The following is a 22,664-nucleotide window of genomic DNA, read 5'->3' as shown; positions in this document are numbered from 1 at the left end:
ATAAAGATTACTTTAAGGTTTTTTTTTTTTTTCCAGATATCTTCTCTGCTTCTTTTTTCTAGATCAAGAATTGTTTTACCAGTGGGAGAGCTGTAATAAGATAAACTTCTCCCCCCCAATGCCTAACACTTTAGAGTGTGCACGCAAATGTATCTTGTAACTTTGAAAGTTGTTCTCTTATTGCACATTTTCTAATAAAATAGATACCTAACCTGTACATGTAAGCCCAGATCCACATAAGCAATGATGTTGGTTGGTAAAGGCGGATATTTGCACGTGCAATTTTATTTCTTTTTTAGGTTGAATCCGGAAGAGGTTCAGTAATGACCAAAAGGCTAATTTGAAGGTAAGGAACAATTTCAATATGATGTATGATTGACTAAAATGGGACCCTTGATCAAGGGGAAGAAGTGGTGACTAAGGGGTATGTGATGGAGGCCTCTAAAATCATGTCAGTATGGAGACTGAAGAGGCAGTAGACATTTCCCTTCTCTTCAGCACGTGAAGTAACAAATGAAACTTGCAATTGTTAGGATCAAAACAAAAGGATCTTTAGCATCTAAGGCATCCTGCAGCAAAGTATGACATATCTTAAATTATATGGGGTGTGTGCATGCACGTGTGCAAACAATTTGGCATACTCATGAGAGAAGAATCCTTACAGGCTATTAAAGATACTGCTCTTGATTCAGAATGACTGTGAGCTGCAATTTGCTGAAGGCTCAGAGAATATTCTGAGGAGATGTTACTACGTACTTGCCTCTTTAAGTATATTCTTCCCTTGGCATCTGCTGTCCAGGCACAGGACCACAAGTTCAGTGATCCGGATTAAACAAAAGGTCCAGCTGTTTGTGGTGTAGAAGAGATTCTTCTTTCTAGAGATTCCTTTTTTTGGATCTAGGAATCATACAGCAGTCACTTCAACAATTAGGTTCACTATGCAAAGTAGTAACAGTGACATTCTAAATGCTAATCTAGCACAGGGGAGTCACCCTTTGGTTGTTCTGCACCTTTGTCTTAAATAAGCTAAATAAAACAAAAATATGGGTAATAAGCAGAGGAAATGGGGTTATAAGGATATGCAGTAAGAGCGTAACGGAGAAAAGAAAGGTTAATGATGATATTGGATATAGAGTGTGGAGGCGATTTAATTCTTAGGAATACATAGACAACAGCTGGTATTACTCAGTTACTGAGACATGTGAGGAAATATCTTAAATATGAACCATTCTCAATGTGTGCCACTTAATATAATTACATATATTAACTATGACTTGGTATACTAACACGATGCTCATAGATGTTTCAGGAGAAGATATGTGTTTGCTTTGCTGGTGCACTTAAACAGCTGCTGTTAAGGCATGACAGAAAAAGATATACAGTAATGACTGATATGCTTATTCTCCTGTTTCAACAACAACAAAAAAAAGTTAAAAGGTTTAAAAGCTAACCTTGCTTGTTCAAGCTAATTTTTATAAAGCTACCTTAAGTAAATCCTTAGAGAAAGAAGGCAGCTGTAGAGCAGTAACAGGGTTTAGGCAACATGTTTTCCATTTCTGAGACTGTGTATAAACATGTGGAATACCATCATATACTCTAGTACTGACAGTCATAGAACTAGTTGACTTTATAATCTTTTTATTTATTATTCTGTATTTGTAGAGATACTGACACTTGTATATGAACGAGCAAAAGAATTCAGTATTCGAGACTGGGTAATTAAAGCTGTTTGCTTCTAACTTTAGCTAAATCTTCTGAAACTGCTTGTACCATTCGTTCTGTAGTTTTCTTCAAACTATTTGCTGTCTGTATGGCATGATCCAGGGCAGAACTTAGAATCTGTTGGGAATAATAAAATATAGCCGTGCTAATACTGAAGACAGATGTTTCCATAGGTATAGAACAGAATGACAGAAAAGTTTAATTAAGATTCTTCTGTAGCATGTTCAACAGATCTATTTCAAATACACATGGAAAAGTAAAAATTCTGAGTCATGTGGTAGACTACTGCAGAATTTAAGTTGGAAGTGTCTGCTATTTGTTTCTCTTGAAAAGTGTAATCCATTGCATTGAAGGATATTTACACCTTTCTAAAGTAGCAGCCCCAACGTGATGCACGTTTGTAGCATGAGAGGCTTGTCCCATTTCCCACACCTCTGGTTTTGGTAGCAGTTAGTGTGGCTAGGGTAGACACTTTTTGTTTCAGTACAAAAATTATATACAATATATATAATTATATAATAGTACAAAAATTATACACAAAATATAATTCCAGAGGTAAGATCCATTCCTCCTTTCCTGGCCCCTTTCCCCATTTATACAGGCACTAAGTGGCATAAAAAGTCTCCAAAATACTCATATGAAGGGATATGCTGGAGTGAAATCTTTAGATGTGGCAGTATTTCAGAACATTCAGGTGGCCCAGAATGTGCATATACAGCCTGCAGTGTTTAAATGAAACTACTACAGGCTAAGAAGAAGCTATTGTGATGGGGGACTAAGGGTATATAGGTGGCCTAAAGCCATTCTGGTGCTCTCCACCTATCAGTTCCTTAAGTTCTACTCTTGATGTCTGAGAAGCACAGCCCAGAATCTCTTACAGAGACTACTCTGTAACAACACTTAAATGGTCTCCTGTATTCATGCCAGTTGCCTTATACTGAAGTTTATTTGGATTTTAATACAGTAAAACATAAGTGATTTTAAAGTAGCGTGAAAAACTTCATCTAAAATGCAAGATTCTGTTCTTATTCCCTCTTGTCTGATCCTGTTCTCTTCAAATGGACAAGACAAGCTTAGACTATAAGAATCCATTTTCCAAGGATGTTCAATAGTGCCATGATGGGATGCACTCTTCCCAAGCTGTCTTTTAATTTTCACTCTAAAGTCTTACATTTGCATTGAAATTGCTTGCATTTGTGTTTCTGATGTTGACTGCTGATTTGCTTCCAGGAGTCTTGTTTCTGGGTAGGTATTGAGGTGAAAGGATAACTGTGTCGTACGTGCTTGCACAGCAGGTTCTGGCAGTCTCCAAGTTTTGCCTAAAGATTAGAGAGAGAGAGAGAGAGAGAGAGAGAGAATAAAATATATACAGTTTTAGTAACCACAAGATTTTTTTAAACTATGAATTAGATATTTATACCTTGTTAGCATGTTTGTTTGCAAGTTAATTTTATAGTGAATAGAATTTTTCATTTAATTGTAAAACACAGTCCAACGTAACTCGTGTTACATATGCGCTACAGTGAGACAGAAAACGCTACAGAACGCAGGGTTAGGAAATCTCTCATAACGGCAGACAGCCGTATTTTCTTGATGCTGTAACCGTCTCTCACAAAGCAGTCTGTCATTGATTCCCAAGTGCAGTTATCATACTTCCAGGCAACTACTACTGTGGTGTAATACGCTCTCAAAACTGTGGTCACAACAAAACTTGTTTGAGTTTTGGTCTAGACTGTGTAATAGTTAAGAATCCATTTTATTTCTCAGTCTCCCAGTTTAATTTAATGTTGAGGACTGTTATTTGTAAAGAAATAATTGGTAGCAAACAGAACTGCGTTTTAACTAATACAAACTTACTCCTGGATCTGTGAACGTGACATTCCTTCTTTTTTCTTTTTTAATCAAAAAGTTTGTCAGCTAAAGAGGTTACAGATATTGATTCTTCATTGAGTTAGAAAGATTGAAGAATTACTCTAAGAATCATTTACACTTGCTCTTATGGTAAATATTTTACTTTCATTAGTGGATAAAACTCTACAATGTGTTCTGCAAAAGAGAAAGTATTGCCACTGCTTAAGACACTGATGATTTTTTTCCGTGCTGAATCTTTAATAACAACAATTACTGTTCTACTGCTTATATGCAGCAATTGCTACAGCTTACCTTTCTGAAAGTCTATTTACAAGTCGATGTGGTTGTTCATTTCTGTAAACCTTTTGAGTGGTGATTCTCTTCTGTGAATAAGCTGAAAATGAGGAAGCCATGTTTAGTACAAAAGCAGAAAAATGTCATTTCCTATATATTTAAAACTTTTTTTGGTTGACTATTAAAACTATTTCTTTGGTTACCATGAACAACTACAACAATGACATCTACATCTTCTATACAGCGTTTTTAAAAATTTTTCAGTTTAATATCACTGCAGAATAAACTTAAATATGGTCAGGAAAATTTTCATAAATGAGGCCAAATTATCCTTGCTGGGTTCCCCGCTGAATTTGGTTCTTCAGTAAATGTACACTGATTTGTATTCCACTCCATACAGTGGAAGACTGCAAGGGGGGAAGTGTAGTGTAATCAGACTATTATAATCCTAATAATGAAGCTAATACTACTTGGATTCATAGTGTTTTTCAGTCTTGAAACAGAGAAGTAACTAATATTTTCTTCCCGCTATTGAAACACACGCCGTTTCTTCCTGGAGTACGCATGGGGAGAGAAAAGAATCTAGGAGGTAGGTGACTTTAAAAGCTTAGATATTCAACATCTTTAAAAATTAGGCTTTTTCTGACCTTACTGAAGGTCATACGCAATTTCGGTGCAGAGCTGAAATTTCTGTTTATACTACATCAGATGACAGCTAACACTGCAAAAGTTGGCAGAGTAATGTCTGGTTTTAATAATTTTTCCATGTGGCACTGGAAAACTGGAGGTATTCCTGTCATAAGTGAAATATGGAAGGGATGACTGACAAAGAACTAGAGGAAGGTAATGCTATCTATCATGCACAGGAATTAAACTCAGCTATGTATGTAAAAGTTGGATTTGCTGATCTTACTCTGCAAGATTTTTACCCATCCACTGTTTAGATACAGTGCTACTGATTGCTTATACTAAATTAAATTTGGCCTGGCACTATAAATACTGGTATGGGCAGCATGGCTTTACGCCCCGTAATCTAGCTTGTGTGTTGTAATTATTTTAGTAAGACCTCATACTTACAAGTTAAACTGGAATTTTTAGTTCTACACAGGGCACAAGACTGAGCAAACTCTTTGTAATTCCCGAGTTTAAATTGATCTCTGCTTCCTCTAGTGCATCTGTGTCTAATTTCTGAAAACAAAGACACTAAGGTTAAAAACCAGGACACTAGAAACACCGATTTTTTTTTTTTTTTTTTTACGTAGGCTTAAATATTTTTGCAATCGTTATACCTTTTCTATCTCCATGTAATCTTGCATTGAATGTCTTGTAACTTTCAGTCTCGTGGTTCAAAAATTCCTCACTTTGTGAATCATTGCAAGAATCACAGGCTGAGATGTCTTCTGAATCACTGCCTAAAATCCCCAAAACATATTAAAAAGGTCTGAAATAAATACTGGAAATCATGGCTTGGGTACCTAGGTGCTTATATGGCTTTCAGCACCATAACTTCTGAGCTCTTCACTGCCATTAACATTACTGCAGTTCAAAATAATATATATATATTTTTTTCCCCTCCATTTTATGGGTGGATTCAGTAGTAGATGGAAGTACAGTTCTGGCCTTTGCATGCCATCACTACTTACTCAGGTTGGTATCTGATAAATCAGTTGGTTTTCCTTGAATGAAGATTGAACTTCTTCCAGTTTTCCTTTTCTGGGTGTTTTCATTACTTTGAGCATGAAAACAGAATGAGATCTTAATTACATGTTAATAGTTGTATGATGAGCCTTACGAACATGTTAATGTTTGACCACCGCTTAGTTAAAAAGCAAATTTACTCTTAGGCAAACTCTATTCATACCAGTTATCTGAAAAGGTGGTAAGTAGAACCTAAATTAAAAGTTAACCAGTCACAAATCAATTACCCCTTTAATTAAAGGGTACGTTCTGACAAGACGACCCTGATTTAGCTGTTAAACGTACTTAAAAGTAAAGGTCTTGATAATCCCATCTCTGTATAGCAAAGTGTTATGAAATCCTGTATACTTACATACAAGTGTCCACACATTGCATCAAAATATTTTCAAGGGTAAGGGTGATACAGCTTCTAGTAACTTGCTTTGAGCTATTTTTAAGGTTTTAAATCTATTGCTTATAGAGAACTAGAGGAGTATTTGGAGACATACCTTCTGTCAGAATCAAGTTCCTTGTTTGCCATATTTGTAACATGTATTTTCAACTTAGGGCATACAGTACCATCAAATTTTTCTACTCGTTCATGAAAACGGTGATCAGAAGACTGAGCTAGTTTTCCTTAAATGTGAGAGGGAAAACTGGAAGCTAGGTGAGTTTTACTGGATAAATACTAACATCTACTCAATAAGATAGTCTGAGAGGATTTTTCTCTGGTGCTTACCTTCTTTCTTCAGAATGTTTAGATGAATATCATGTTCTACACGGCACGTATTAAAAGATCTAGCTTTGGACGGAGATGCAATTTGCCAAAAATTCCAACTGCTGAATAAACCATACAGAATTATTTTATCACATTGACGTTTCTGTAAATAAAACTTTATAGATTGAACTTTATACTTGAAACCTACACAGATCTATCAATATGCTCACCTTCCATGGCCACCAGATTAGTTCATGACAGTGATTATTTCAGTTATTTTTAGTTGCCGAAAACTTGGCAGTCATCTCTATGCAGGTTGCTGAAATGCATCCCTGAACAGAGAGCGAACGTAAAGCCTGTTATCTTCATGCGCTATTAAAATAAGTTTGTGCCATTTAAGCACCATGAACCATTGGTCTTGGTGAGAAGGGCTACTTTGTAACGTGAGTATAATCCTGTCTTTAATAAAATCCATGGGAGTTTTGTCGTTTCTCAGGAGGTCGGGTATATCACACATACTGGCGATTACAACAAAGGGCTGCTTGTTACCATATCATCCTATCGTTGTATATGTGTTAAAGACATTATTCAGTGTTTCAGGCAGAATCCAGTATACAGACATATGGATGCATCAATTTAGCTGTAGAAAAACACTTTTGCAAACAGGCAACATATGTAATACACTTACCTTTCCATGCTTTCTTCATCTTCGTTCAATTTTTGACTTGATTTACCCTGACTGTGGGATCCAAGACCTTTAGCACCATGTATTTCCTCAGGTGAAAGAAATCTCTGTTGCACCCAAAAGGCAAAACAAATCGATACATGATTGTTTACATTATTTTGTATGCATCAAACAGGATGGTGTGAACAATGGCATTATTTGCATGTCACTTTCTATATTGCTTTTAGTTGCCATCGACTCTACAAATTGATTTCCCTGGTTAGAATTCTAACTGTAGAGCAGCCTGGAAAACCCTTGAACGCGTTCTAATTTGTGTGGTTGGAATATAAAACAGGGCTTAGTGTAGCTTTGAGAAAGATTAGCACATGCTAATTCATTTCTCTCATGCCTTAAAATTAAAACAAATGTTTTTTAGGCAAGCAATTACTTTGTAGGTCTGTCCTCCAAAAAAGTAGTCAAGGCAAGCTAGCAAACACAGTTAAGTCTTTCTGAAGAGAAGCTAACTTTATCACAGATTTCCGAAACGTTCAGAAAGTCTTTCCTTAAATCTCTCTTCTGGCAGCCAGTGCAGCAACGTTGTTCTGTGCTGTGCTAGCTCAAAAGTTGGGCAAAAACTGAAGGCAGAAATGTTGTGTTGGTGATGATGAATGATCTCAGAGCTGAATATGTTCATCTAAGATGATAAACTGAGTATGAAAATGGGTATCATACCATTACATTTGGAGAATGCTTATTTGCGAGCAGACTTCCTTTTCCCAGAAGCTCCATTTCTCTTTTGGGAGTCAGTTTGTCTCTCTTCTGTAATTTCAATTGGCTAAGGGGAAACCATTTATTTATTTTATTCTTCTAATCTCATTAAGATGACTATCACTTATCAAATACTCCCCAAAAGGGCAGGCATAGTCTCTAGAACCCTTTTAGAAAACTAGGACGGGAATTACCTAAGTATCTGCATCCTTCCCCTTTTTTGTATGATTGAGTATCACACAAATAGTAGAAAACAATTTTGCTAGTCATTCACATCCTGAATTCATGTGGTTGCAATAAATTTTATACAGAGGTATGATTGAACTCCTAGAAACTGATAGGTTTTTGGCTTCAGGGAGTTATCTGCCTGGGTCTTGTGGACCTCAGAGGAGGAACGCTGGACTGGAAGGAATTCTTGGGTATGTAGGTAGGGAATTATATAAGATGTTTAGTCTGGAAATACTCCCATCTGCTCTCACGTATTACAGACATCCCAACTTTCTATACTCAGTAAATAATTGTAGATCAATTGTTACAACTTCAGTAGTTTTCTCTGAGTTGTATACTTACACATGTGGGTAAGGATTGCACTTGTCACCCTCTAAAGAAAGTGTATGATTTGCCTGAGGGATCACATCAATTGTATGACTTGTATTTTCTGCCTCATTCTTCTTGTGAAGAAATGCAGTTTCAGTAGCTTTTCTTTCTGGAGGATCAGTAATGCTTGAGTTTACTGAGCTCTGTTTGAAGTAATCATAGTAAAAGACAGCTGTAGTATGCGGTCATTGTACTGCAAGTACATGACTCCTATCAGCTAGCATTTTCTGAATGTCTCTAATTTGGGATTCAGAGAAGACTGGCTTTTAAAGTACTGACAGTGAAAGCATTTGGTGATATTTAATCATCTGTAGATTTGTAGAAAGCTATGATGTTTCTTGTGCATTTATGATCCAGGACAAAATAGTACTATAGTTACCAGTAAACTCCTATTTTCTATAGCACAGTAATGTGTTTATTCTTCTAGTAATTCTGCAGTTTGAGAATCCAGGACAAAGGAAGTAACGCTTTGTCAGAAAGACAGATTTGTAAAAGTTAAAATGTTTACTCATTTTCTTATTCTGAAAGCAAATGCTTTTGAAGTTGGGATTAAAAATAGTCAACCTAGCTGTGTTTTTACTTAGGTTTCAGTTAGAATTAATGAAATATTATGAAGGTCATATTGCACTTAAAAAAAAACCAAAAAACAAAAAACTATTTATTTGAAGTAACGTGCTATCTAAAAGTATCATGCTTTTACAAATACTAGGTGACTACAACCACACTGAGGTTAATGAGATTTGCATCCCTAAAACACAGAGACTAACGCAGGCTTTAAATGACAAAACTTGCTAAGTTACCTCACCAAGAGAATAGGATGAATGGGCAGATTCATAAGGAGTAAGCAAAGGAGACAAGCTGCATTTGCTGTTATCATCCTGCTCGTGGATGTCTTCAAGCAGCGTGCCAAGTCTAAATATTTCCCCTTCCACCTTTCTAAACACAATTGCAAAGTTAGTGAAACCTTTGTAAAATGGTGTTTTATTTCTTATTGGGGAAACGATATTGGGTATTGCAATAAAGAATCCATAAGATAGATAAATTCATAGATTTCACTGAGTTCACTTAAATACTTGAATTAATTGGTTAAATATTGCAGTTATAAGTAGGACACACAAAGCCTGTGATCAGTTTTGGCTAAATCACTTCTGGCTTACCATATATAACATAAGATAATGTTTTCGTTTCTGAAAAGTGTTGTAAGGACAACTGACTTAACGGTTGCAAGATACTCGGAAAATATTGAGAATATGTTGAAGTACTACTTAGTACTTATTTTCTAACCTTTCAGGATCAAACTTTCCAATGTTGATGGACTTGTCCTTGTAGTTCTGCAGCTGTAAATTACGGTGCTCTTCTCTAGCAGTTAAATAATTCTGTTCCAGGGCATCAAGGCGTCTTTTCAACTGACTTAACACCTTCACCAATAAGAAATAACTCAACAGTAAATGAAATTATGATGTAGCAAGCTATACTGATAGCTACTTATGCTATGTAAGCCAGATTGTATTTGCAGTGATGTTAAGAATTTCGCTATTGATCCGAATTGGAACAGGACTGCATCGTGTACGTCCGCTAAGTAACCTGTGCTGCTATTTTATGCACAACTAAAATGTGAAACCGTCACTTCTGGACTGACATCCTACATGTCAAAATTCATAATTTTTATGGCCATTTAAGGCCTTTCACAAACAGTTTTGAGTTGTAATCCTTAAAGCAGATTTAAGAATTCAGCCCCCTACTGAACACCTTCATTTCTGCTTTGATGCTCATAATTTCCATCTGAGATTGGGGGGAGGGGGGGGTGAGTATCTTGCCATAGATTCCTAAGACTATAGCCATTTAAAGCTCATTTCAGATGACTGAGAACGTATAAATGGATTTACCAGGTATTTGTCTTGTAAAAGGAATGTCTCTTGGGTCATATGTTTAGAGAAGTCCTCTACCTTGAAGAGAAAATTTGAGATTTTTATTTGGGATTTTTAAAGTGAATATGCCAAATGAATATTAAATTTGAGCATCAGTGCTAAGTATATATTAAAGCATCACTGTTCATTACTTCCATTTGCAGTTGATCTGTTTGTTCCTTTAGTATTTGAGTCATCTTTTCTCCTTGTGTTAGTTCTAGAAGTAAACTGGAAGGATTTAGGCAGTGTGCTTCTACTGTACCAGCTGATGGTAATGTTGATACTGTTGCCCCACACTGTAATCCTGCAAAACACAAGAGAAGAAGATGAATGAGTTGGAACGGTTTCTGCCCAAACTGTTTTACATAAAATATAATAAAAGTTATGTCAAATTACATGAAAAAAATCATCATTTGCATAGTCACTATAACTTTTATTTACCTGCTTCAGACAAAGCAAGCATAGGTTGTATAGGAAAAGGAGGGTGTAATGCAAAAACTTCAGAGGATGTCTCAGCGCCTCCTGAGTAAATGGCAAAACTTGGATTTGGAAAATCTGACTGAGGAAGCATCTGTTAAAATATGAAAACTTTGTTTATAGAAACGCTGTTTAGAAACACGTTGTGGATGCTAACTAGAAGAACTTATGAACAGCTCAAAACGCACAGGACAAGTTATCAGTAAAATGAAATATGTTTCTTGTAACTACCTCCTATAGTTTGCTGTATTTATATTTATAATTTGACAAATGTTCAGTGTCTCGTTGTATAGATATTTTGTGGAAATTAGAGGATTTGCGTAAATGGGAGGAACAAGGTGAAGATAGCAAAATAGTTTGGGTAAATATTCATAATCTTAGAGATAAAAGAGAACGAATTTAGGAAGACTGCTGTTTTGAGAGATTTACCTTAGGATTAAGTCTCAAATAATCGGTATGATTCTGGGCATCAGCATGCTGTGTCAGCATCTTGTGTACAGCCAGGAAATAACAGAGAAAACTGTTAAACATTGTTACATCTCAAATAATTTTACTAAGATACAAATCTAGGAAAGGAGTTACACATCTGTAACAGCTCTGTGAATGAACTCCATGGCAGGGCATGAAATTGAAAAATGATGATCTAATTGCTACCATAATAAAGACATTTTAAAACAGTAAAACAAATCCTTCAGAAAGATTTGGAATTGGCCAATCAAATACCAGCATAAGGAGTTGAAAAGTGTTAAGATGGGGGGGGGGGGGGGGGGAGTCTTTAACATATATATAGGCACTCTGTGTGTGTGTGTGTATATATGTATTTTTTTTTTTAAGGAAAAAGTACTTTTGGTGGATTTGAATGTTTGCTTATAATACTAGAAATGAGTGTATCAATGAAAAATGAAATAGTTTGTAGTGAATTTTGTAATAATTTGATGGGATGCTTTGTAATAACAAATAATACTGCAGAACATTGTTAAATATTTGTTAATGGAAGTTGCATAGAAATCCTGTCCTACAAAACTTTACTCATGAAAGCAATTTCTAACTGAATTGACGTGCTCACTGCTGCCTATGGTTTTCCTGCGTGAACTAGTTCTGTTAGATTTTGTTGGGCAGAGAATACTTTCTTGTGCTAACATCACTCTACAGATACTACAAGTTTCTTAAATGACCTTATTTACCTCCAGCTGTTGCAACAGTTCTGGAACACTCATTTCTTCTTGATTCTCTACTTCAACAGAATCAAAGTAGTTCCTGTTTTCTACAATGTCATTTGCAATTACTGATTTACTTGGCAAAATAGGAAAGGTTTTTGTCCTATCAGTGACAGGAGCTGATTTATTGTTGTCATTTCTTTTTGGTACTTTAACTTCTGAAGCAACTTTAGAGAAATCAGTAAGGCAATAATGAACTTGACCTTGGCCAAATTTGAGCTCGTGAGATGAACCTGTTCTCTTAAATGGATCTTTTTGTTGTTCTTTTTTAGTGTTTTGAAAGGTGTGTGTATCTTCATTCTCACTAATTAATGGTGAACTTTCTTGTACACACCCACACTCAATAGTAGCAGAAATAGATCTCTTTGAAACAAACTTATTTTCATTTAGCAAAGTTTGATCTCTCTCACCAGTGTTTATTTCCTCATGCTTATTTAAGTGATACCCTTCAAAGTTAGTTGCCCGTTGTTCATGAGATAAAGGGCACTTGGCAAGTTCTGAAGTCTCAGGTTTATTCAGAGGTTCATCAATACTTTCAGTAAAGGATATCTCTGGTATAGTCTCGCCTTCAATTAGCTGGCATGTGGTTATTAACTCTCCCTTAGGAAAATGACGCAAAAGGACATCAGACATTTTTGAGTGAGTGAGGTGTTGCTTCCTATCTGGTCTACTAAAGCAAACAGGTAATTCTTTCTTAAAAGAAGCTTCACTGACAGGCATTTCAACTGAAATTCCAGTTGTTTCTGTGGCACATGTATGGTAATTGAAAACTTCTCCAGGTTGTGGATGAGTTTCATAATTTGCTGCTGCTTTTATATTTTTGTTATCTTCAGAACAGGATATGTTTGAAAAAATATCAGAAATATGTTTTAAACAAGTACAGTCACTCAAATTATCTGAATAATTACTGTAGTGACAGGTTTTTCCTAGATCTCCGTCATAAGGTAAGTCTTCATTTTCCTCATCAGTCGTGTCTGCGATACAGTTTAACTCTTCTAAAAATGAACTAATCATTTGTTTTTTCATCCAGTCTGATGGTTTGCCCTCTTTCATAGTCTCCATATCCTGATTACTTAGTGCATGAATGTCATTGCTTCTCAGTTTTGAGGGAGAGCTTTTTTTGCCTGGATCAAAATCTGTAAGGTATTGAGTAATAGTTATTTTAAATTTAAATACAGTTGAGAATAGGATCTACTTATTTATATCTTGGACCTACCGCAGTTTTTTTGCTACTCAAATTTACAGAGCCGCCCTCCTGACATGGATGTTTTCTTTTCACGTTTACACTGGTGGAAATCGGGATTAGCCAGGGAGGAAACAAGAGTGACATAAAACAACAGAAGCATCAGGGAAAGGAAAATCAGGCTTTTACTGCCAGGTAATTTGTCCTTGCTCACTAATCCCCCCGTACTCTTAGAGACCGAAAACTTGGTAACGGCGGCAAGAGCAGCATAGAAAACCTGCAGTACAACTTCGGGGGGGCGGGGGGAGAAAGTGGCGTGTCATTAACCATAGCCTCTCGCGTCTCGCTTCACGGTATGAAAGGTTTCCTTGGCCTCCGCCCCCCAGGGGAAAAAGCACCTCTCTCTTCTTGTCCGCCTTGATTCCTACCCCCGCCCCTCTCATCAGCTAAAATGCTGTGCGTTATTTTAGTATGATGCTAATCCCCCGTCGTTTTAGCCCGGCAGCACGCTCTGTTTCCCCTGACGCGCCCTCGGCCCCTCCTAAGGCGGCTGCTTCCCGGGCAGGGGCAGCGCAGGGCCGCGTTACCTTGCTCGTGCTCCCTGCCGCTCCGCCGCCTCTCCCCAAGCGGCCCCCAACCCGGCAGCTCCCCTCCGCCGACCCTGCCAGCTTGGAAATACGCGGCCGAGCCGGGCGGGGCGGGGCGGGGCGGGGCGGCCGCTGGCGGTGTCCCCTTACCCGCCGGGTAACCCGAGCGCCCTCGCTCCGCCCACCTGGCGGGCCCCGCCCCCGGGGCAGGGCCCCAACCGCCGCCCCCGCCCTCTCCCTATTGGCTCGTGTGAACGATGCGGGTTTCCGGGGGGGCGGGGCGGGGGCGCGCGCAGGCCGCTGCGGCCCGCGTGGGAGAGCCGTTGGCCGCTGCCGCCCGTGGATTGGTGGGTTCGAAGCGCGGCTGCGCGTGGGCGGGCGCCGCCGTTGGCAGCGCCGCGGCCCGGCCCGGCCCGGCCCGGCCTGCCCCGCCCCGCGCTGCCCCAGCTGTGGCGGTCGCTCTGGAAACTGCTCCGGCACCGGGGGCGGGCGGACCCCCGGCCCCGAGGTGAGGCGCGGCCGCGGTGGCGAGGCAGGCGGCGGTTGGGGTGGGGCCGCGTCGCGGGCGCAGCGGGGGCCGTTGGATCGCGGTAGGGGGCCGCGGGGGGGCCGGCCCGCACCGCCCCGCACCTGCTGGCGGCGGTGAGGCAGCTGGCGAGCGCGGCCCCGGCGGCGGGGCGAGCGCCTCTGGTCGCCCGCACTGCGGCGGCCTTCCCCGCGGAGCAGCTGCTGAGCGGCCTGAGTTGTTGGTGGATGAACTCGCCGTATAACCAGGCTTGAAAAGCTGCCGGTCGGAACCTGAAGTCCGGCGTCTTTGACTTTAAGTGATCCTTCTTTTGGGTGTCTTGTACAGTTGCTAAACCTCGAAGGTTACTGCAGCCTTTTAAAATCCAGAATGATGAAATGGGAGCTCCAGTATAGCGACCTCACTTTTCTGCGAACAGAAACAGCATACAGCTATCAGACCAGCCTTTGTTGATTGTAAATAATCCAGAGATTGTTCTTGTTTCTCCAAAGCGAGTTGGTAGCAAAAAGATATTGTATCAGATATTTCTGATCGTTGTGCTGTGTTGTGTTTAGGAAGATAAGTAAGGATAATAAATAGATAAAAATTTAGCGGGAGATATGAAATGGGGTATTAGTGTGGCAGAAAATGGGGGCCTACAAACATACTATGAAGAACAAAGTGTATGGGGAACAATTCTAAACCCTAAGAATTTTAATTGGATATTCTGTTATGGCATATCTAAACCCAAATTGTACCCAGTGTGTCTTGCCTTGTCTTGCTTGACCTAGGGAACTACCGTTTTTTGCTAGTCTGTGCTGGTTCCTTTCCCCCTCCTCTTTTGCTTTTTAAAAGTTTTTAAAGAGGAGAGCGTATAGCTAATCAGAAGTTCTTATTTATCCCTTTATTGACCTAATAGCGAAGACACAAATTATTCCCCACCTCGAACTTGCTGCCCTCCCCCTTTAAAGCCTCTCTAAGCCTAATGTGCTGTTCCTGTTAGATTCTCGCCAGCAGGCTGCATAGTGCATGCATCCTGGGTTGCCATGGAGAGCTGTGCGACCAACTCAGAATTTAGAAGGACGTGCTGATCCTTGCATCGCAAAAAGACCAGTTGAGCGAGTGCATGCTCTGCTTGAACTTAGCATGAAAACTTCATACTTTTCTTTCGTTATAAGTCATAATTTTATTAGAGCTGAAAACATCAGCAAAAATGTTATCTTCACAATGCAGTCCTCGTAAATTCTTTGCTTGTGGATCTTACTTGTGTGTTTAAACTTCTGCGTGCATGTGCCATTGCTCCTTCATACCAGTTCTGTCGATGGTTACCCAAACTGGAAGGACTTTATATAAAGCTTGCACAGAAAATATTTGACACTGAAGTCAGCTTCATAAGACTAGAAGAGACCTATGTAAGTCAAGTCTATTGCTTTCACAGTTTATTTGCCCTTGTAACTCTTTCAGGCATCTTAAAACTATTTAGGACTGTATGCTTCTGCTGCTGGAGATTTACTTCACAATTTGTTGGTTAGAAGGTCAGACTAATTTTTGAAAAGGTATTCATGGCCATCTTTGTTCCTGTGCTGTCATTGTCTCTTGGCCTAGATGGTCCTCTTTCATCTTTTAATACAATTTTTTTTTTTTTTAGTTGAGGCATTTAGAGACGACAGTTCTTTCCTCTTTTAGACTTTCTTTTTGGTAATTAGCAGGGCAGGCCAGCCTCTCCTCCTAAGAATGCTGAGTAAAAGCGTTGCCAAAAATTGGAAAACCTGTTTATTTTGGCTTATTGTAGAGGAGAACGGTAAAATTCTAAAAATGAGTCTCACTTCTTATACCTTGTCAGGGTGGTAATTTCTTGTTATTTTGCTAGAATTGTTTCAAGTGTCAGTTCTGGGCCTTTTCTCGTTAACTGACGGCAACAGACCCATTTTTCTAAACTGATATTCCTCAGATCCCCCTGTGCACTATGATTTGGAGAGCATCTCTGCTCATCGGTAGTTAGGAAAAGGTATATTAAGAAACAGGTGTTTTTCTAAAAACTAATGCTACCATCAGTAGGTTTAATTATTGAACGTATGGAGGAGTTTTTCGTGTTTTACATAGTTTATTGGGATTCTTGTGTTTTATTAAAACAAGTGTTTTTAGTTTCTCCTAGTTTTTTTGTAAGAGTTACACAGTCTATTTTACTTTCCTCAATAGTTACTCATGCCCAGATCTGATAACTATAGTCTTGTTTTTAGTTGTCTTTGGTGTTAACATCTTAATGAATTTATTTTCATTTAAGGAGTCAGTATTGATCACATGACTTCCGGAAAGATTAACATCTTATGGCTATCGCTGTTTGTGTGAATGAAAGAACAGAGAGAGATCAGGTGAAGAAAAAAACCCGTTGACTTTTCTTTAGGCATTTAATAGCAGTTATAAAAATGCATCCCCCCCACGCCCCCAAAAAAGAAAAGAGTATGGTGGACCTACAAAGTTATGGTAGACCTACAAAATTAGGAATGTAATGTACAGAAAAACAGGAATGTAAAAATTGGTAAGAGATGGTCTGAAACACATGTAGTACCTGTAAAATAATCCCAACAGATAATTAATGTCAAGTTGCCTCCTAGGACTCAAATCTGGTAGTGTTTGGAGAACGTGGCTCTTGTTCATATAATAAAACTTGTGCGTTATATAAACCTTCTACCAATACGGAGGAAAAACTTGTATGCAGCTGAATTACAGGGAAAATGCTTATGGTCTACCACAAAGGCTCTTAAAATCTTCGCAATTTCTTTTCTGTTTCTGCTTACTTACGTTTTCTCTCCCATCGTCCTGGTAGTGTGCTGTTAGGAATTTTGTTCTTCGCATGCAAAACTTTGGAGCCTGTACCATACTTAGCAATCCCTGGCTTGTCTGAAGACAGGTACAGTCTTGCGACCAAGAGTTATTTGTGTAATAGCGTATAAATATAATGCAGAGATTTGTGTACAGCAGAGGTAAAAAGGAGCTCAATTCAATATCTGTCACTTCCAAGAGACTGAAAAAATGCATTTGAATAGCTTTCGAATAGGTCTATGTCTGCAACCCCAATGTTAGGATAAATATGCAAAGCAAATTACAACTCAGCACCTCAACAAATACTTTTTTTTTTTTAATTTTCTTAAGTAAAGTGGCATAGATAAACTCTACTTGTGACTATAGGAAGCAAACAACAAGAAAAACAAAACATGTTCTTCTCGCTGTAGTGTGTGTTTGTTCTGTAGGCAGGGTGTAAGTGCACATTGCTCAGTTGTAGACAAATAATTGAGAAAAGTCGCTTCTGTACTTTTGTGATGGGATTTTTCCCCTCATCTGTAACATGCTCTTAGCAGTTGAGAATTGAGGGGGATATGTGACACGCTGAGCAATGCTGCTGACAGTTAACTATCCTGGATCATTTAAACTGTGTAATATAGGTTCTGTCAGAGCTGTATCTGTTCCTTGTAGGATGAAAATGATTGCTGGTATGGTAACGAGTTCTTTGCACTGAGTTCTTGCTGAACGTCTGAATGAGCGTCACAATGTGAAATGCAGATTTTGATGTATATCCGCTATGCTGCGTCAAGTAGATGGGCTGTTGTGTTTTATCGCTCTTGATTCTAAAGTGTTTTTTTCTTTTAATTTGTGGAATCTTAAAATTTCATCTTATTTCTGCAGAGTGTTTGCATGATCTCAGTCTGTTTGTTTTCTTTTAAGTACCAGGCTCTCTTTTTAAGAGATGGGAAGTTATACTCCCAGAAGGAGCTGAGCTAAATGGAGCATTTTATTGGAGAGCTTTGTGATCAACATACTGTATCAGCTAAGTACAAATAGTCAACGTTTTGTGCTGAACTCTTCCCATCTGGTGTTCTCTCTCATCATTTAATGTGCTCCATTTCCCAAACTGAAAGTTCTTCAGTAAATGCGCTGTTGGCTGGGAGAGGCTTGAAGTCTAGTGGACTTTCATTTGCATGATGAGGTTGTCCCTAACAAGCAGAAAGAATGATGTTCGAATTTGAGATCAGATATTGGTAACAAAACTCTTACCAATTTTGTGGTAATATTATTTAACCTTGCGCTAAGAATAAAACAATCACAAGTCATTTGGCTTGAAATTGCTTTGTTATGAGCTACCACTGAAGTTCATTGTGGCATTTAAGCACTTTAAAATTGCCAGTCTCTTCTCCAGTTGTGGGATGTTTGGAAGGAAGGCTGCAAGCAGCACAATATTTGTGTTCAGTCAGAGAATGACAAGAATGACAACTTAGAACTCATTAATCTCTTCAAAAATAAAAATGAAGGGATCCTAGTAGCTTGATATATCAAATATGTGAAAAATTACCAGCTATTCACATTTTGCTCTTGTTCAAGATGTGAAGAGCTATGATACTAGAATGTTACTGTGAGAACATAATCTTGTTTCATTTAGAATTTGTGTTCAGTTGCCTGATCCGTTTTATTTTAGGGATATAAGTTGTATTATGCTGCTGGCACTTCTTATTCTCTTCCTTTCTTATTTTGTTGCAGTGTGCGACTGCCATGCTTCAGAACTGAAACAGATGGCTTACGTAAACTAACTGCAGGCATATCCTTACAATAAAATGCTTGTGGTTACTTGTGCTGGCTACACCCACTTCTTTAACTTGCACACTGGATAATAATTACATACATTAAGTAGCAAGCTGATTTCCAGCTAAATATTGATTTTGTTAAAAAGGGGATATTCTGTGCTGGAAAGAGGCTCTGTGATAGGAGATAGGATAGGTGGAGAAGTCCACCTTTGCATCATTGACCGTTGATATTTAATATGCTCAGAAGTCGGTCTGATGTCACTTGTGTCTGCCCCTTCTCTATATGTTACTCCATTTAATAGAAGTATGCGTGCTAAATTTTTTTAGTTTGGCAACAGTGTATTCTAAGCCTGTAAGTCACAATATGGCCTGCACCATTGCCAGATGCCTTAAAGATTTGTGTTTATATACCTGATGCTACTGGAGAGTGCCTAATAGGGCATCCTTTTATTCCCTCAGATTGATGAGATTTGGACTGGATCTATGGCAGTTTTGTGATGAACATACTAGTAATGAGAATATCCGTTTGTTGTCACTTCTGTATTGCATCATTCTCTTAAATTTCTGATATCTCTTTCAGCTCTTAATCAAATTAGAAATGTACGGTATATCTACAGTGATTCCATTATAATTAATGTATTTACATTTCAAAATGATTGCTGGGTAAAAATACAGTGTTTAGTGTGAGTAGAGATATCAGATTTTGGCCAGAAACTTGAATGTTGCTTAATTGGAAGATTTTAATTTTTCTCCAGTTTCTGGTATACTATAGTTTTCTCTCGTTGCATAGCATATGTGCACTTTGTATCCCCCTGCTTGGGTGTTTTGTACGGAAGGAAAAGGATACAACCCTTAAGAATGTGGATGAGCTTCTTTCTGACTCAGAGTAGGAAGATGCTCCTGGAATCAGTCATCATGGCTGTTGGGAATAGTTTTTTTATGATCTGGCAAAAATAACTTGTGTCATTAAGACTCTGCTGATGTTTTAGGCTGGTAACTGTGAGTAATAATGAAAATGATGCTAGGCAAGCAACAGGCCTTACTTGTTAAAGGAAACATTTGTACAACCAGTTAAGAGCGCAGAGGAAAACGAGCCAAAAAAGATATGCAGAGGTTAAAAGGCTTGCCGTGTTGCAGACTTTTTTTTAGCTGTATTTAAAGCCTCAAATTCTGCTAGACCAGGTACTGTACAAACATGAAGGAGAAAACCTCCTCCTAATAAACAGACCAAGTGGAAAGCATGTATGGATAATGCTAGAGGGTATGTAGAAATGCTTCTAGATTTTTGTTTGCCTTAAATAGAATGTCGTATAAGCGAAGGCATCTAATCTGCTGTGCCAAAAAGAGATGTGAATGGAGGGAGAATCAGGAGGAATTAGCATAGATGAAAGGACATAGAGGAAAGGAACCTTTTCTTATGCGTGTTTAGAACCTGCCATGCAGCAAGGTCAGTGTGGTTTTAGGTAACCAAAAATTAGATCAAGCCTTTTTAGAAATAGAGTGATAAATTAAATAGCTCCGCTGTTACCGCATCTGTCATAATGCAGCATTACATTAGTAATTAGCTAGTAAATGCTGGGCTCTGCTCTGAAGCTGTGTTCCTTTAGCATCGAACTCATGTCCATGCTTTCATTCTCAGCTGTGGGTACACTGAGACCTTGATTTCCATGTGGTTTAGCGTCTTGAGCAAGATTTGGCCACTTGTTGGTGTTTCTGAACATGTCAAGAGAGAAGCTTTTCATTGTTTAGACCCTTTGTTCCATTAAGTTTCTAAAAAAAAAAAAATTACAAATATAAATTAAAAAACTATTATAAATCATAATTATGGATCTTATTTTAAAAAGCAGTTATATGTTTTTGTACAGTATTTGCATTATATTTGTTTTGTATAGACTTTATTAATATTGTCAGTCAACTTCTTTTACAGTCTGCTTTGGATTGTTCTGGGCATATTTGTGCTCCTTTGTCACTAGGGGTTCTCTCATATTGGCAGTCATATTGGCAAATTAATCCAAAGGGAAGATAGCCCTGAATTAACGCAACCCCCAATTTTTAAGGTAAACTACTTGGACAAAAAACTTTCTCTTCCTTTTGGGTAAATGTTTTATTTGAAACAAATTGTGGAGAAAAGCAAAGAGTAGAATCAGTAAGAATTCTGTAAAAAGTAGAATCAGTAAGAATTCTGTAAAAAGTAGAATCAGTAGAAAACTCAGGGGTTCATCATGGATAACAGTAGCATTTGTATAATTTTTCATTTAAGAATTGTGTTAATTTTTTAAGGGGGTTAATCTGTATCTTAGCTCCTCTTATTATTATTGTTTTTCTACGCTTTGATAACCTCTGTGTGCTTCTGCTGACTTCTAGTTAAACTAAAATAATTGTAAGTCTTGGTCATTAACTGGCTATGAAGAGCTATGAAATAATTTCACAGATAATGGATATTTAGAGCCAAGTTTGCAAACCTTACTACTGTAATTCTTTTTTTTTTTTTTTTTTTTTTGATTCATAGAAAGTAGTTAGCTATACTTCAGTCTGTCCTGGCAATAAAATGTCTGTTTAGCCATAATCTGTCAGTTGTAATTTTTTTATTTCTCTTTCCAATCAGGAGCTGATGATTTCTTATATAACAAATAGTTCTATCCACAGGGGCTGGGAAAAGGGGAGGAAACTTCGTATTCTTTCTCCTATAAAGTTCCATGATTTTGGAGCAGTGGGTTGGTAGGATTCCTATCTTGCTGATGGAATGTCCTTTAATGCCCCAAATGGATACAATGCCCTCCCCCCATTTTTATGATTGTCTACAATATTCAACAATATATAACGTGACTTAGTTTCAGATGGGTCCATACTTGCAGAGCAGTATGGCAAATATGATTGGAGGGGAGGAGGAAGCATGTGAATCAATAACATTAGATATTAGTATTAATTTATTTCTAGCTTGTCTGATGGATCCAATAACATACAATACGTTAGGCTGGGTCTTTTCCCATGCCCTGTAGTGATTAGAAGCTCTGCAGAACCTACTTTATCAGTAGCTGGGAGCAGTGCCTGATGTAGTTGTTTATGAACCTCAGTTTTCCTGTTCTGTCTTGTTAATGTTTGGTATGAGCTGCACTCGGACCGTGTGCTGAGAAGAATGCTAAGCCTATAAGCAGTCCTTTAATAGAAGCTCTGCAGTTTATTCTGTTGGTATCTGCTCTATGTATAAATCCACCAGGAAACAAAAGACAGTATTTCAGAGCAAGTATTGCTCCTAGTCAGCACTGACCCTGAATAAAGCCCCAAATTCACTTCATCAGTGAAGGTGATTTCCATTCACTGTGAGCTAACGGGCTCTGTTGAACTTGTCCAGAGAGAAGTATAAAATTAAGCTTCCGAGAGTAACCACGTGGATCTCTTTAGTATAGTGTTTCTTATATCTGCATGACAGATGTAAAATGGGAATATTGATTGCTGCACAAATTCTAATGACTGTACTTTTTAGTATGCAAATACAACATGAAACGTCATATATTATTATTGACAATTTTTGGGCTCATTTGTTGGATTCATTGGTTGAGGTGAATTTTTAAAATATCCTTGGACAGTGTTGAAGACTAAAATTAGGGTTTGTTTAGCTCTGATTGCGATTCAGCGTATTCCTTGTCTTACCATTTGTGTTTGTATGCTGTTTTATATTTTGAAGGTCTGGAGCCCAGATAAGCTCTATATTTCAGGGATAAAGTTGTTACTATATTGTTGTTGTTGCTTAATCTGTCTCTTTCTCCATAAGGTGTGCAAGGTTGTTTGTTTGTTTAAGATAGATAATCCTGTCAAGCTGCTTTTCCTTTTTTTTCGCCCATGCTATAGCCTCTTTCTGAAAGGAAATTCAGATTTTAGTTCTCCCTGATCAGAAAAAATGTTTTAATCTTGAAACAACA

The 22,664-nt window shown here is 38.2% G+C and overlaps 2 protein-coding genes across 6 annotated transcripts in view; one reads left to right on the top strand and one right to left on the bottom strand.

Annotated features, from left to right (window-relative positions):
• Positions 1 to 1,621: 1,621 nt before the first annotated feature.
• On the bottom strand, positions 1,622 to 13,830 carry AKNAD1 (AKNA domain containing 1). Its single transcript, XM_068952145.1, has 19 exons — positions 13,663 to 13,830; positions 11,860 to 13,028; positions 11,105 to 11,164; positions 10,640 to 10,769; positions 10,351 to 10,502; positions 10,178 to 10,237; positions 9,576 to 9,709; positions 9,092 to 9,227; positions 8,265 to 8,434; positions 7,659 to 7,761; positions 6,951 to 7,054; positions 6,284 to 6,384; positions 6,054 to 6,180; positions 5,511 to 5,596; positions 5,157 to 5,279; positions 4,945 to 5,055; positions 3,886 to 3,967; positions 2,894 to 3,041; positions 1,622 to 1,839 (listed from the first exon to the last, which is right to left on the bottom strand). Exons 2-19 carry the CDS (start codon positions 12,952 to 12,954, stop codon positions 1,720 to 1,722), a joined length of 3,042 nt encoding a protein of 1,013 aa, XP_068808246.1. The 5' UTR covers positions 12,955 to 13,028; positions 13,663 to 13,830; the 3' UTR covers positions 1,622 to 1,719.
• Positions 13,831 to 13,932: 102 nt separating this feature from the next.
• GPSM2 (G protein signaling modulator 2) overlaps positions 13,933 to 22,664 on the top strand; it is a 32,125-nt gene continuing 23,393 nt past the window's right edge. Inside the window, exons 1-2 of one of the 5 annotated variants that reach the window (XM_068952147.1) lie at positions 14,107 to 14,170; positions 17,891 to 18,204. The gene's annotated coding sequence lies outside the window, so the exon portion shown is untranslated. Of the gene's footprint in view, positions 14,171 to 15,265; positions 15,580 to 17,890; positions 18,205 to 20,717; positions 20,802 to 22,664 lie in introns of those variants that run through there. The other 4 variants (XM_068952146.1, XM_068952148.1, XM_009669791.2 and 1 more) reach the window with 4 other exon arrangements.

Source organism: Struthio camelus, chromosome 8 (assembly GCF_040807025.1).
Source record: "Struthio camelus isolate bStrCam1 chromosome 8, bStrCam1.hap1, whole genome shotgun sequence".
In the NCBI taxonomy this organism is placed as follows: Eukaryota; Metazoa; Chordata; class Aves; order Struthioniformes; family Struthionidae; genus Struthio; species Struthio camelus.
Note: the sequence above shows the minus strand (reverse complement) of the source record. Positions and strands in the feature narration are given on the sequence as shown.